Consider the following 14,739-nt stretch of genomic DNA (forward strand, 5'->3'; position numbering starts at 1 on the left):
GGTGATAGGAGTAGCAGCCGCAGTAGTAGTACTTGTAGTGGTGCGAGCAGCAGGAGTAATACTTGTAGTAGTGGTGGCTGAAGTAGCAGCCGCAGTAGTAGTACTTGTAGTGGTTCGAGCAGCAGGAGTAGTACTTGTAGTAGTGGTGGCTGAAGTAGCAGCTGCAGTAGTAGTACTTGTAGTGGTTCGAGCAGCAGGAGTAGTACTTGTAGTAGTGGTGGCTGAAGTAGCTGCCGGAGTAGTAGTTGCTGTTGTTAAAGCTCTGCTGAAATGCTAAGCAGTCAATGGCAGATGATTACGTTTGCACCGGCTCAGGGCAGAGCTCCATTGGCTTTGCTTAGTTTGTGTCTCCACTGTGGGTATATTTAGACCGGATTATAAAAATAAAAAAATAAAAACAAAACGCCTCAGCTGAATTCAGGAGAAACCATTTGCAACTTGTGAAGAAGAATTCACATCAAAGGAAGGTGCCCTCATCAAGGCAGTGTGTCTTTCTGCTACAGTAGTAAATTGTTTCACTTACACGATTTCGTTGAAAAAAAGTATTAGAACAATTCGCAACACTAGAGCAACTTAGGGATCACTGCCTTTCTTGCGCCATATAAGAAACCGTGCAGAAATGAAAGAAGTTGTGTGATGTGTAGAGATGAATAAACCCAGTGTCTATGAAGAGCGACACAATGACTGCATATTGACAAACTCAACTCGTCCCGACAGTTTAACAAGAGAAATTATTTGGACTAAATAAAAATGTCGGTCTTAACCATCAGGCATCACTGGGACCCAGAAGCTCTCCGAAGTAACTCTAAGGCAGCACATAGCGCTTTAAATGCAATATCGATATAAATAAATGGGCTGATCAGGTCTAAAGTGCAACTGGAAGCGCCCCAAACTATTCCCACATAAGTTCATTATAAAACGTGCTTTAAATGGTCCTGGGTGCCTTAACGGGGGAATTACCAATAGAACACAGGTACTGTGAGAAGTGAGTACCAATAATTCTGCACTCCCATTTAAAGCACTGAATTTATATAGATATATTTTACACATCTATTGGCTCCCATAGAAACAGTTCGCAAAATGTCAGCTGGAGTTTTCTACAGCTACACTGTGTGTGAGTGTTGGAAATGCAGCCATATTGCAGATTTCTCTCCTCCCCTGCACCTGTGGCTTCCTTGGTATCCCCTGCGACCTGCATGAAGGCCCCGCCCACCCTCAGGGTAGGCATGAAATGACGTCATGGACATTACTTTCTGTCTCGCCTCAACAGGGCCGCCATTTTACTTTGCTTGCCCTGAATCTAAGTTAAAGGCGCAGTGGACAGGCAGTAATATTTATATATTCAGTGTTCCCATGTTAGTTGTGGTGTTTAAACGTTTAATTTATACCTCAAGAATGGATGATGCCGCCATGCCAGACGCGTGTCTTGGTGGATATTCCAAGCTACCTAAAAGAAATTGTTTTGACAGAATCCAGTCACACCCTTAGATTTATTTTATTTATTTATTTTTTAACTGACCGGTCAAAGAAAAAACAGCTTTATATACTGTATTATAAAGGTTTTGTTCCACGGTAATTCTGTAGATCTCCAAATCCCACCCTGGCTGGGTAGATACAGTCTTCAGGAGTCTCCCCCAGGAAGCGGGGGTCTTTCTGAAGGGGGTGTCTTCATATACAGTACGCCTTTGTTATCTCCAGAAGTGACGACAGGGTGTATATCACAGCGCACTCTGATGCAAGAGCAGCCCCTCATATAATGCATCGTGCAAGAACAATAAATGAACGTTGACGCTTTACCAGCTCTCGATGCAGTTTTTACCAACCGCTAAATCGATATATCGCATAAAGTGTGCGTGCAATTCAACTGATTATCGTGACAGCCCGTATCACGCATGTCACCCACCTTATTTTTAATAGCGCGACAGGCAATTTGGTGGGATTTCATTTGGTCGCTGTGAATAATAAGCGCTCCCCCGTGGAGTTAATATAAATGGAAATAACCCACTCTGGGCTTCTTCCGGGGGAGTGCTGGGGGGGGGGGGGGGGGGGGGGAAGACTTGCACAGACCGCGTTAAACTGAGAGGGGGCTAAGTGGGGCGGCGAGTAATCTCTGCTGTTTTCTTTCATCCACAGTCCGTGGACGAGCTCAACAACGGGATGAACCTATTGGACCAGTCTGTCATCAAGAAAGGTATGGATTGGATTTCTCAGGTGTGCATTAATGTATGAGTGTTAACATATGGATTTGTATAGGCGCACCGAGCCCCCTCCTCCTCTGTAGACCTACACCTGCATGAGTGCGCGCGTTAACAAGTTGTTTTGTATAGCGCTAAGTACCGCACTTCTGGCTCTCCTAAGCGCCAGCCAATAACAGTTGTCGCTGTTACCCAAATTGGAGTTCTTAGTGTACCCACCCCTGAAGGATGAAGGATGAGTTTACTTTGTTAGGAATATAATTTACAGTTTACAGAATTTCGTCCAGCACAAAGTTCCGCGAACACCGGCGCGTCCTTGTGCGCTGTAGCGGGGGTCCATTCACAGTATAACACACCGACATCATATAAGAGCAATACATTGAGAAGTAAACCGCTACCTATGGACGTTGCATGTGGAGGGGCGGGGCCTCGACACTGCTCAACGAGAGAGAGCCGCGGCCCCTTCACGAGACAGAGAGTGCCAGCCTGGCGAGGAGTGGCCCCTCTGCGGTTCTGCTTGTGGCAGCTGTGCTGTTCATTATTCGGTGGGTGGGATGCACATTTATTGCAGTTTCTCTATAGTAGGAACTCGATGGGAAGGTATTGGAGCTCTTTACATTAGCACCAGTTGGAATACACGAGGACACATTCATTTCTTGGAGGCACTGGGACAGCTGGGTCCGGAGAGGGACAGACTGACAGCCAGGTGCACCCCGGCCGCTGCCACAGCTAGGGAGGGTAGGCAATTACATCCGCCCAGTCACTCGGGCAAGCTAAAGTCGAGCTGAAAAGAAAGATCCTGAAACCGCACAATGTTTAAATGAGCCGACCATTAATAAAATAAAATGCATTCAAAACAATTAGTTACCTTTTCAATTCTCACGCGCACAAACGTTATCATCTCCCAGGGGTCCCTTTGATTACGCTTGGAACGGATTTGAGAGTCATTGTTATTTCGTTGGCTGGAAGCATCTTTAAAGAGAGCAAGGTGAAAACGCGTGTCGAGGCACAAACCATAACACAAGTAGGGGGTGCTGATGCAAGCGGGGCAACAGTGTCGCCCATAGCTCCTTTGCTGTTGATGGTTTGGGTGACGGCGACCGATGGGGGGCGTCAGTGAGTCCGAAAGGGCCGATCCAGCCAAGCACAGTTCCCTTACACAGTCCTGCGAGCAGCGGCACCAGCGGTGGCCGCCAGTAAGGATCCCAGGGCTCCCTTCTCTTGGCGGGGTCTGGTTTGAGTTGGATTGTGACCTCCTTACCGTGACGTCATTTACTGGATATGCCCTTCGGCACCGTTTCACCCCGAGTCTAGCAGTGTATAGCTGTGTCATGACCCCGACTGTGATGTCATTTACCGGACGTCCCTGTTAGTCACCCGCCCGACTTCGTCTCACTGCGCCCAACTACATCTTCTTTACATATATCGTGACGTCACCACTGGATCTCCTTTTATCATCTTGTTTCTCCCCTTTGATACTTGGGTGTTCTTGACCTTGATCATGACGTAACTTACCGGATCTCCCATTTATCATCTCCCCTCCTTTATCGATATACCGTTGACTCGTGTTGACCTTTACCGTGACGTCATTCCCTGCCTGGCCTCTTAGTGCCCATTTCTCCATCCACCCACCACAGTGACATCAGACGGTCCAACTGCACACGTGTTGTGGGCGGATATATAGAATGTGCGTGTTTCGGATATGGTGTGGGCATGTTTCACGTGTCTTTAACCATCCAGAGCCGCAAAGTACATTAAAGTTCACACACACAATGAAAACATCACATACACACGGGTGCAAATATACCTAGTCCCAGAGGCTCTGTGTCACACACGCGTGCGCAGCTGCCGGGAGATGCGCCAACACCCATTCTTGTGTAGGTCACCCCCCTCACACCTAGACCTGTGTGTGTGTGGGGGGGGGGGCGAGTCTTTGCTCAATGGTTCTACACTGCCGCGTGCATGGCTCGCGCCACGTCCAGTGGCAAAACATGTCCATCTGGGGATGTCAACTGTGTGTTTTGTGTTCTTGTTACCGTTGCACAACAAGGCACATTGTTGGACGACAAAGCTAGGGTGGCCAGACATGCCGGATTTGCAGGGTCAGTCCGGGTTTTTCTCCAGCTGTCCGTTCAGATGTTGGCAAATTTGACTCATGTCCTGGATTTTAAGGGGGGGCGACTTGGGAACTGTGTTTCCCATGTGTTTAGAACAGCTGTTCTAAAGCTGTGCTAGTTAGCAACTCTTAGAAGTAATCAATTTACTTAACAGGTATGATGCTGGTTTTAAAAATTTCATTTTTTTCTTAGTGTATCTTGTATGTTGATGAGAGCGGTCATTCTGCGGCGCTATGTTGATGACAGCTTATAGTCCGTCTTCTATTTTCGCAAAATGTCCCGGGTTTTGGCTCTAAAGATGTGGTCACCCTAGAGAAGGCACTAGTTTCTGATGCCTCCGAGACGTGGGTGTGTCTCTGTTGTGTAGTTAATCAAGGCCTGTCCACCAGGCGGTTTACACCTTGCCCGGGCTCCTTGCACTGACGCCATTCCCGACCAAAGACTGTGTCGTGTAATCGTGATATTCTGAATAACTTTCATGTGAAGGGGTTAAATGACCCCTCCTGTTGGCTGATTCGGGACACCAGAGCAGAACTCTCCACCTCAACCAGTATCAGAAACCAGCTCGCTCCATGCGCGTGAGGTAATATACGAAAACCATGTACAACACAACTCCGTCTTCCTCAAGTATTTGTTTTTATTTTAGTCTTTCTTGTTTTAATGTCGTTGGCTGCAAAGGAGGGCCACGGTTCACAGTGCACACTCCCCCTCCTCGCGTGAAGGGTGGCGCCCCTCACGGTTCACCTACGTGTGGGTGTGCAACGTGTCTTACGAATTGTGTACGAGCCATCGGGTGTGTGAAGCTAGTTATCGAGTGTGGTTTCTCGTGTTCTCACACAAATGGCACCCGGAAGTGGAAACCTGGGGCTGGTTCAAGGTGGCGTCTCTGGTTTTTATTGTTTAAATGCCTGGCTTGGTCTGCGTCTATTGAGGGGACTACTCCGTTGTGCGCACCTTTGTTACCGCTTCTTGGAAACAACCACGAACGGCACTGAAAAGGGGGTCGGGGACTCGGGGAGACACACGTGGCCCACAAACAGTAGCCGGTCGCCTAGGCTCCCTGGAGAGGGTGGAGGCGCGTGACGGGCAAATGTTTCAAATTGGGGGAGGGAGGGTGTAGTTTATATCTTTATTTTCATAGTGAAAGTTGTGGTAGAACTGCACGACAAAAGACAGCGGATGGTCCTTTTTAGAAAAAAAAGGAAATATTTGAGGATTTGAAAGACAGGACATTAGGCATTTTCCTTGTCAGAAAAAAAGCTCGGCAGGTTATAACTAAGCACCGTTTTTTCCACTCATAAATTTTGTTTAAAATGCATGTCATGCCGTGCTGAATTTGAAGTGTTTTTTCCATAAGACGGTTTAAAGATGTCTCTAAGTGAAAAAATACGATGTGTACTTTTGACTCAGTCAGGCTGCGTGCTGAAGACACATATCTGTGCCTGGGTGGTGTCCCAGTTGGGCAGTTACAAATGGTGTCTCTTTGATCGAGTAACTGCCCAAAGAGTTTTCGGAGATAGCGCCGCGGAGAAAACCCCAGTTCATCCTGGAACCGGCTGTGAATTGCTTGGCGCTTTATTTAACCTGCCATCTCACACCAGGGCTGACCACAAGAGCCTGGCGTGGTCTGTTGTGTTTGCGTTGTGATTGTCGCCAATGACAGTACTAAAAGCGAGGCAGCGCTGCGATGCACCTCAAACACTACACGTATCATTATACCACGCCAGAATAAAAACATGTGGTTACCTAAATACGTGTTTTATCGGCACACAATCGTTGGGTTCAAATGTTCTTGCACAAGCCCGCTTTCCCGTTGTAGTACACAACGACGAACACATTAAAATGTCTGCTTCCGGATTGCTGGTTGTGTTATGTTTGACTTTTGCCGGCATGCAATTGCTATGGGGCGTTGTAACATCGCCAAATTGTGTCAAGCTATTTCGCCTCAGGGTATCACCGAACAAACTGCGGTGTACTCATTACCTCAAATACACAACACACAAAAATACCGTAAACAAATGTATTATCGATCTGTCCTGGGTTTTAAGTGCATAACATTTGGCACAGATCTATTATTTTCAATACTGCCTAACAATTAAAAGAACGTGCACCTTGATACACCGTGATTTGAGGTACCATGCCCCCCTCCCCACCTATACCCCTAAGCAACCCCTTCCTCCCCGCGCACAAACCCCCTCCCCTCATGCACTGTGATATGCGTTTACCACGAACATTTTAGCGTTTGCAATAGTGCGGTACTCGCTGTAATCAAAAATCTCGCAATCGCAGTATATTTCCATGACGCAATATTACACTGCCTCGACCGATGGCCACCTGTGAGCGATTGATAAGTCTTCGCTATTACCGCAGGTATTTGTTGAGGTGTTTCGAACACTGCCGAATGTTTTCGTTTGCCTGTTTCCCAGCGCTTTACTTCACAATACTATTTGTTTTAGCGAACAGGTATCTCGGGGAGACGCACAGTAGCTCGGAATAGCGTTCTGGTAATTGTAGAATCGGGAACACAGGTATTGCGGCTTTTATTATTGCACGTAGCGCCGATTAGTCGGCTTTTGGGCAGATGGCGCTAGGCCACTGCTTTCACTTTCACCTATGACTACCAAGGACGGTATCCCCAGCTTAGTTCAGCATACCGAAGCTATGGGACCATATCTGTGCTGAACAGGTCACAGAGGCACCCTGCTGACCTCACTAAACAAATGTGAAACAACCGCCCCCCCACACACACACATACACACACGGCCCTCGGCCCCCAAACGGACCGACGGCCCCGGTATCCCAGAAATACAGGACGGGGTGAAACAGCTGCAGAAGGACCGAAAGGAGTTATTGTAATTTCATCTAATTATTTCAATTAGCGAATTATTTTGCATGGCAGTGCGGGGGCGCAGACATTGGATCGTGTGGCACAGTTTCGGTAGTTGGGGGGCTCGTATTACTCTTTTGTGTGTGTGTGATGGGGGTGGGGGCCGGATAAAAAAAACAGAACAAGGCCCCCGCGCTTGCCAGGGCAGCCGTAGCAATTTGTGTCATTTCCGCCTTTATTTTGAAGAGCGCTCCTTGGGCTTTTCGTGGAGTTTTTGATTCGTTTTCCATGCGCGGCCTCAAGGGGGCGAGCGCCATTCCGAGGTCTTCTCGCAGAGAGGGGCTTCCGTGACGTTTGCCGCCGCTCCTTTAGAAGAGTTGGGGTTCGTAAGGTGTCTGCCAGTGAACACGTTTGTTCGGTTTAGAGTATTAGGTGAAACCCATACAGCCCCTTTGTTAGGTGGCGCAAAGTTATGGTTTGGGAAATTACGACCAAACATGACCTGGCAGGGTCCTATAAAGCGCTTTACCTGGAAGCACTCGTGGCACGTGGAGTAGTGCCTCGATTTGCACACGTTTATGCGTTCTCTTAAGCAAATAAAACAGGGGGGTTGCTCTTGTTCGTGCCTCGAGAGAAGCAACGTAATATAGACGATTTTCACCCAGCCACGTTATGTTGATATATTGGGGGTTATTTACTAAGAGTTCCTCAGGTGCGCGTACGGCCCTGCAGTATTTGCGCGCGGCCGCCAATAAAATGGCGTAATTCTTTGCATGTTGTTGTGCTCGTGCGTGTATGTATGCATACAAATACACACATTGTCGCTGCTAGAAAAAGCTTATCAGAATACGCTGTGTGTTAAAACATCTAATGTTTGGCCCTGTAAAAGGAAAACTTCCATTATAACACGTGCAGATTTGTAGTATATAGATTTCTTGACGAAAAATATAAAATCTAAACAAATCAGCCTGCTAACAGACCAAGACTGTGTTGTAAAAAAAAATGAGCACCTACTAGTAGAGGCTATTTATAGAAAAAAAATAACACACACACGTACGCGCGCGCGCGGCAATATTTTTGCATGAAGGTTCTTCACGCGTATTAAAAATTACAGAACGAAATCCCAAGGAAAGGTCACGACAAAAAAACGCACCAAAGCTGGGATTCGAGACACGCTCGCACTTCAGTGGATGTGGTTGACACCATCAATGTGACATCCGCCTTGAGGTGATTGGGGAGGGGGGTGCACAGAGGGGTGCCCTTAGAATGCACTACAGACTTTACTAAGTTACAAACATACCCAGCCCCGGCAGATCCTTACTCATTCCTCACCGCGGTGCGTGTAAACCCGCTGCCCGGTCCCAGAACATTTCCCAATATTTCTGAACAAACGTGGCCGCCCCTTTTCTAGCGCCTCGCAGCCCGCGCTGCTCCCACGCCGCCTGCCTGACAGGCTCGCCCTTGTTATGGTTCCAAGCCGGGCTCGGCTGACATTTCTCGAGTAATTTAGTTAAGAGGAAATGAGTTGTTCCCAGTAGGGAGAGCAAACGAGTCGAGTTAAGGTAGCCAGCGTGATAAATGGCTCGTTCATTTGGCGCTCTCCAGAGCTCGTTTAAGGCTAATTTTCTGTATTAGCCCCCTTTGAGCCATTAATGCAGCAGGCAGGGACCGCGGCCCCATTAGCGCCAACATTACGCTGCCGAGCCCGGACTCCAGCGTGGGGATAATGGCCGGTGCGTTAACACCGCCCCTGAGAGCCCCCTGGCCCCTGCTTAACACGGGCTGAAGGGGGCTGGCCACGGGGCGATCAATAAAGCAATAATGAGAAGGGGGCCGGGGACATCAGCGCGCGCCACATGTAACTAGACATTAAAAAATCATTGCGAGTTCGCGGCTCTATTTGGGCTAAGGGGGGGGGGGTTGGGGTTGGTGTTCTTATATGTGGTGTTATCGTGTAACAGTCATAACACAGCTGAACACTGAGCGTTAAAGCACGAGGCCAATGTGCAAGAAGACGGCTTGCCAGTGTGCCTAAGTAGAAAAAACATAAGATTAGCGCTACAGCGCTTAGAAGTCACCGCAGCGCTGCCGAACACTGTTCAATACATAACACTGCTACGATGCGAGTATTTCGCCTACCGCATGTAATAAAATGAAGCAATATTTATTTATTTATTTATTTTTTAAAATTTTGCGAAATGCTACATTGGTTTAGGAGTGTTTTTTTTCAATGCCAGCTTCCCAACCTTTAGAGTTGTCAAGCTGAAGGTACAAAGGCCAGAGGGCGCTTGGGTCATCTGATCTATACCTGAACGCGTGCCCTCCCGTAAGGGTTGTAGTGACGCACTCCATACTGAGCCCACTGCACTTTTGCAAGGTTGGTGTAATACGCTCCAAACGCTGGCCCATGCAGTCTACAAAGTGTTGGCGGAATGTGTCTGTCATGTTGTGGCCCGTGCGCCCGTCCAAGGGTTGGAGTAACACCTTCAGCTTGTGGCCAGTGCACTTTTCTAATGGGTGGGATAACATGCTCGTACTGCGGCTAGTGCACGCTTCTGAGGGATGGTGGCTAGTGCACGCTTCTGAGGGATGGTGAAATATACTCGTACTGTGCCTAGTGCACGCTTCTGAGGGATGGTGTAATATACTCGTACTGCGGCTAGTGCACGCTTCTGAGGGATGGTGGCTAGTGCACGCTTCTGAGGGATGGTGAAATATACTCGTACTGTGCCTAGTGCACGCTTCTGAGGGATGGTGTAATATACTCGTACTGCGGCTAGTGCACGCTTCTGAGGGATGGTGGCTAGTGAACGCTTCTGAGAGTTGGTGTAATATACTCGTACTGCGGCTAGTGCACGCTTCTGAGGGATGGTGGCTAGTGCACGCTTCTGAGAGTTGGTGTAATATGCTCGTACTGCGGCTAGTGCACGCTTCTGAGGGATGGTGGCTAGTGAACGCTTCTGAGAGTTGGTGTAATATACTCGTACTGCGGCTAGTGCACGCTTCTGAGGGATGGTGGCTAGTGCACGCTTCTGAGAGTTGGTGTAATATGCTCGTACTGCGGCTAGTGCACGCTTCTGAGGGATGGTGGCTAGTGCACGCTTCTGAGAGTTGGTGTAATATGCTCGTACTGTGCCTAGTGCACGCTTCTGAGGGATGGTGGCTAGTGAACGCTTCTGAGAGTTGGTGTAATATGCTCGTACTGCGGCTAGTGCACGCTTCTGAGAGTTGGTGTAATATGCTTGTACTGTGCCTAGTGCACGCTTCTGAGGGATGGTGTAATATACTCGTACTGTGCCTAGTGCACGCTTCTGAGGGATGGTGAAATATACTTGTACTGCGGCTAGTGCACGCTTCTGAGGGATTGTGTAATATACTCGTACTGTGGCTAGTGCACGCTTCTGAGAGTTGGTGTAATATGCTCGTACTGCGGCTAGTGCACGCTTCTGAGAGTTGGTGTAATATGCTTGTACTGTGCCTAGTGCACGCTTCTGAGGGATGGTGTAATATACTCGTACTGTGCCTAGTGCACGCTTCTGAGGGATGGTGAAATATACTTGTACTGCGGCTAGTGCACGCTTCTGAGGGATTGTGTAATATACTCGTACTGTGGCTAGTGCACGCTTCTGAGAGTTGGTGTAATGTGCTCGTACTGTGCCTAGTGCACGCTTCTGAGGGATGGTGTAATATACTCGTACTGTGGCTAGTGCACGCTTCTGAGGGATTGTGTAACATGCTCGTACTGTGCCTAGTGCACGCTTCTGAGGGATGGTGTAACATGCTCGTACTGCATCTAGTGCACGCTTCTGAGGGATGGTGTAATATGTTCGTACTGCGGCTAGTGCACGCTTCTGAGAGATGGTGTAACGTGCTCGTACTGTGGCTAGTGCACGCTTCTGAGGGATGGTGTTACATATGATCATACTGTGGCTATTGCACGCTTCTGAGGGATGGTGTAATATGCTTATACTGCCGCTAGTGCACGCTTTTGAGGGATGGTGTTATATATGCTCGTACTGTGGCTATTGCACGCTTCTGAGGGTTGGTGTAATATACTCGTACTGTGGTTAGTGCATGCTTCTAAGGGATGGTGTAATATGCTCACATTGTTACCAGTTCGTACTTATACATTTTGGTGTAATATGTCAAATTTGTGGCAGCAACCTTTTTAAGGGTTGGCGTAATATGCTCCTATGGTGGCCAGTGCATGTTCACAAGGATGGTGTAATATGTTTGATTTGTGGCCACTGTATGCTTCTAAAGTTGATGTAATGTGATCATTCTGTGGCCAGCACACTCTTGTAAAGTGTTGGTGTAATATGCTCATATTGTGGCTACTACACCCTGATAATTGTTGGTGTAATATGCACATACAGTGGCCAATGCACTCTTCTAAGGGCTGGCGAACTATGGTCATATTTGGTGAATGCACAACTATAATGGTTGGTGTAATATGCTCATATTATTGCCAATGCACGCTTCTGAGGGTTGGTGTAATAAGCTCATATTGTGGGTAGTACACACCTCTAAGGGTTGGTGTAACATGGTCAGGCTTCGGATAGTGCACACGTCTGAGGGTTTGTGTATTATGCTCATATTGTGGGTAGTGCACGCTTATAATTGTTGGTGAAATATGCTCATACTGTGGCCAGTGCACTCTCCTAAAGTTGGTGTAATATGCTCATATTGCGGCTAGTACACAGTTGTAAGGGCTGGTGTAATATACTCATAGTGTAGCTAGTACACACTTCTAAGGGTTTGTGTAATATACTCATAGTGTAACTAGTACACACTTGTAAGGGTTGGTGTAATATGCTCATAGTGCGACTAGTACACACTTGTAAGGGTTGGTGCAATATACTCATAGTGTGGCTAGTACACAGTTGTAAGTGTTGGTGTAATATGCTCATAGTGTGACTGGTACACCCTTGTAAGGGTTGGTGTAATATGCTCATAGTGTGACTTGTATACACTTGTAAGGGTTTGTGTAATATACTCATAGTGTGGCTAATACACATTTGTAAGTGTTGGTGTGATATGCTCATAGTCTGGCTATTACACACTTCTAAGGGTTGGTGTAATACGCTCATAGTATGACTTATATACACTTGTGTAATATACTCATAGTGTGGCTAATACACACTTGTAAGTGTTGGTGAGATATGCTCATAGTCTGGCTAGTACACACTTCTAAGGGTTTGTGTAATATGCTCATAGTATGACATATACACTTGTAAAGGTTGGTGTAATATAATCATAGTGTGGCTAGTACACACATGTAAGGGTTGGTGTAATATACTCACAGTGTGGCTAGTACACACTTCTAAGGGCTGGTGTAATATACTCACAGTGCCGCTAGTACACACCTGTAGGGGTTGGTGTAATATGCTCATAGTGTGGCTAGTACACATGTGTAAGTGTTGGTGTAATATGCTCATAATGTGGCAAGTACACACTTGTAAGGGCTGGTGTAATATACTCACAGTGTGGCTAGTATACACTTGTAAGGGTTGGTGCAATATGCTCATACTGTGGCTAGTACACACTTGTTGGGGTTGGTGTAATATGCTCTTAGTGTGGCTAGTACACACTTGTAAGGGCTGGTGCAATATACTCACACTGCGGCTAGTATACACTTGTAGGGGTTGGTGTAATATGTTCATAGTGTGGCTAGTACACACTTGTAGGGGTTGGTGTAATATGCTCATAGTGTGGCTAGTACACATGTGTAAGTGTTGGTGTAATATGCTCATAATGTGGCTAGTACACATTTGTAAGAGCTGGTGTAATATACTCACAGTGTGGCTAGTATGCACTTGTAAGGGTTGGTGTAAAATGCTAATTGTCTGGCTAGTACACATTTGTAAGTACTGGTGTAATATTTATTTACAATGCGGCTAGTACACACTTGTAAGGGTTGGTGTAATATGCTCATAATGTGGCTAGTACACACTTGTAAGGGTTGGTGTAATATTGTGCGGCTAGTACACACTTGTAAGGGTTGGTGTAATATGCTCATTGTCTGGCTGGTACACATTTGTAAGTGCTGGTGTAATATACTCACAATGCAGCTAGTACACACTTGTAAGGGTTGGTGTAATATGCTCATAGTGCTGCTAGTACACACGTGTAACGGCTGGTGTAATATACTCATAGTGTGGCTAGTACACACTTGTAAGGGTTGGTGTAATATGGCCATTGTCTGGCTAGTACACATTTGTAAGTGCTGGTGTAATATACTCACAATGCGGCTAGTACACACTTGTAAGGGTTGGTGTAATATACTCACAATGCGGCTAGTACACACGTGTGAGGGCTGGTGTAATATGTTCACAGTGTGGCCAATGCAGTCTTCTAAAAGTTGATGTAATACGCTCATGTTTTGGTCAGTGCACGCTTGTTTTGTTGTACTGTGCTCCCTGTTGTCACCAGCACACATCTCTAAGGGTTGGGTAGCGTGTACCCTGTTGTGACCAGTGTTCTCTTCCAAGGATCTGTGAATTATGCAGATTGGCTGCCGTCATGTCTGCTGATTTCTGAGCTATCAGTGGTTCCCAACCTGTGGTCTGGGGACCCTTGTGGGTCCGCGAAGCCTCCTCAGGGGGTTCGCAACTACTTAGAAAATGAAATTATATTAACAGATTAGGTGCCCAACATTTAGTAATGACTCATTGGGGAGGGTCCCCAGATTCCAATAATGATTCAGTGGGGGTCCCTGGGATCCAGTAATGATAAAGTGGGGGTCCACAGAAGTCAAAAGGTTGGGAAACACTGTTCTACATCCTATTTTGCTGCTTCAGCCATACTGAGAAAATTATAATCTAATAACCTAGTGACAGATCTCTTTATCACTGCCCTTTGGTCATCTAGCAATAGTCACACTTTTTTTTTTAATTAGCATTTTCAGATGAAACTTTGCTGCAGGTACAGTAAGGCATTGAAAGTAGAGGCACAAGTACTCCTAAGGTTGACCTTGTCTTGTGGTTTACTCAAAGATGAGCCAGCTGGAAAGTGTGGATAACTCTTGTTAATCTTCCTGAGTCCCTACTCAGAACCTATTCTGAGGACCTCAGATTTTCCTCACCAAGGCTTAACTAACCATCATCCATCAATTCCTTCGGTTTGGAAAAATGTCCCTCACTGTTTTCGTATTGTTTTCCTGGGTCTCTGGAAAGAGGTAACACCACCTGGGTATCGTCAGGTCAATTCTGGAAAGTTGTTGCTTTCTTATGGACTAGGCCTTGCCAGGGCTGCAGGTTTCTGTTAAATATCAGACATTGATAGCATCTATAAGTTTTCTTCCTTAATGGGACCTTGCCCTGCCAATAGATGCTCATTCTGAAACAAATACTTATGGAAGTGGAAATCTATCCTTCTGCCCCTGTTAACCCCATCACTCCCAGTGCACTTTCCACAATGGTGGTGTGGCCATCCTTGTCTATAATTTGTCTTCTGATCACTGGACCTGAGTTAGTGTGTCTATGCCCCCCTGTTGGGTTGAAACTGAATTGTTGATGTTTACAGTACCATCTTTACAGTCACAAATGGATTTTATGATTGGAAAATTGATCAGGTGGATAGATTATCCCTGCTCCTAAAT

The 14,739-nt window shown here is 46.8% G+C and overlaps 1 protein-coding gene across 4 annotated transcripts in view; it reads left to right on the forward strand.

Moving 5' to 3' along the window:
• Positions 1–14,739, forward strand: part of TFAP2B (transcription factor AP-2 beta) — a 92,121-nt gene that overhangs the window by 16,620 nt on the left and 60,762 nt on the right. For all 4 annotated transcript variants that reach the window (XM_069236134.1, XM_069236137.1, XM_069236136.1 and 1 more), the window contains exon 3: positions 2,134–2,191. In XM_069236134.1, the coding sequence (XP_069092235.1) occupies positions 2,134–2,191 (58 nt within the window). The remainder of the gene's footprint in view (positions 1–2,133; positions 2,192–14,739) is intronic.

The sequence above is a fragment of the Pleurodeles waltl genome, chromosome 5 (assembly GCF_031143425.1).
Source record: "Pleurodeles waltl isolate 20211129_DDA chromosome 5, aPleWal1.hap1.20221129, whole genome shotgun sequence".
Lineage (NCBI taxonomy): Eukaryota > Metazoa > Chordata > Amphibia > Caudata > Salamandridae > Pleurodeles > Pleurodeles waltl.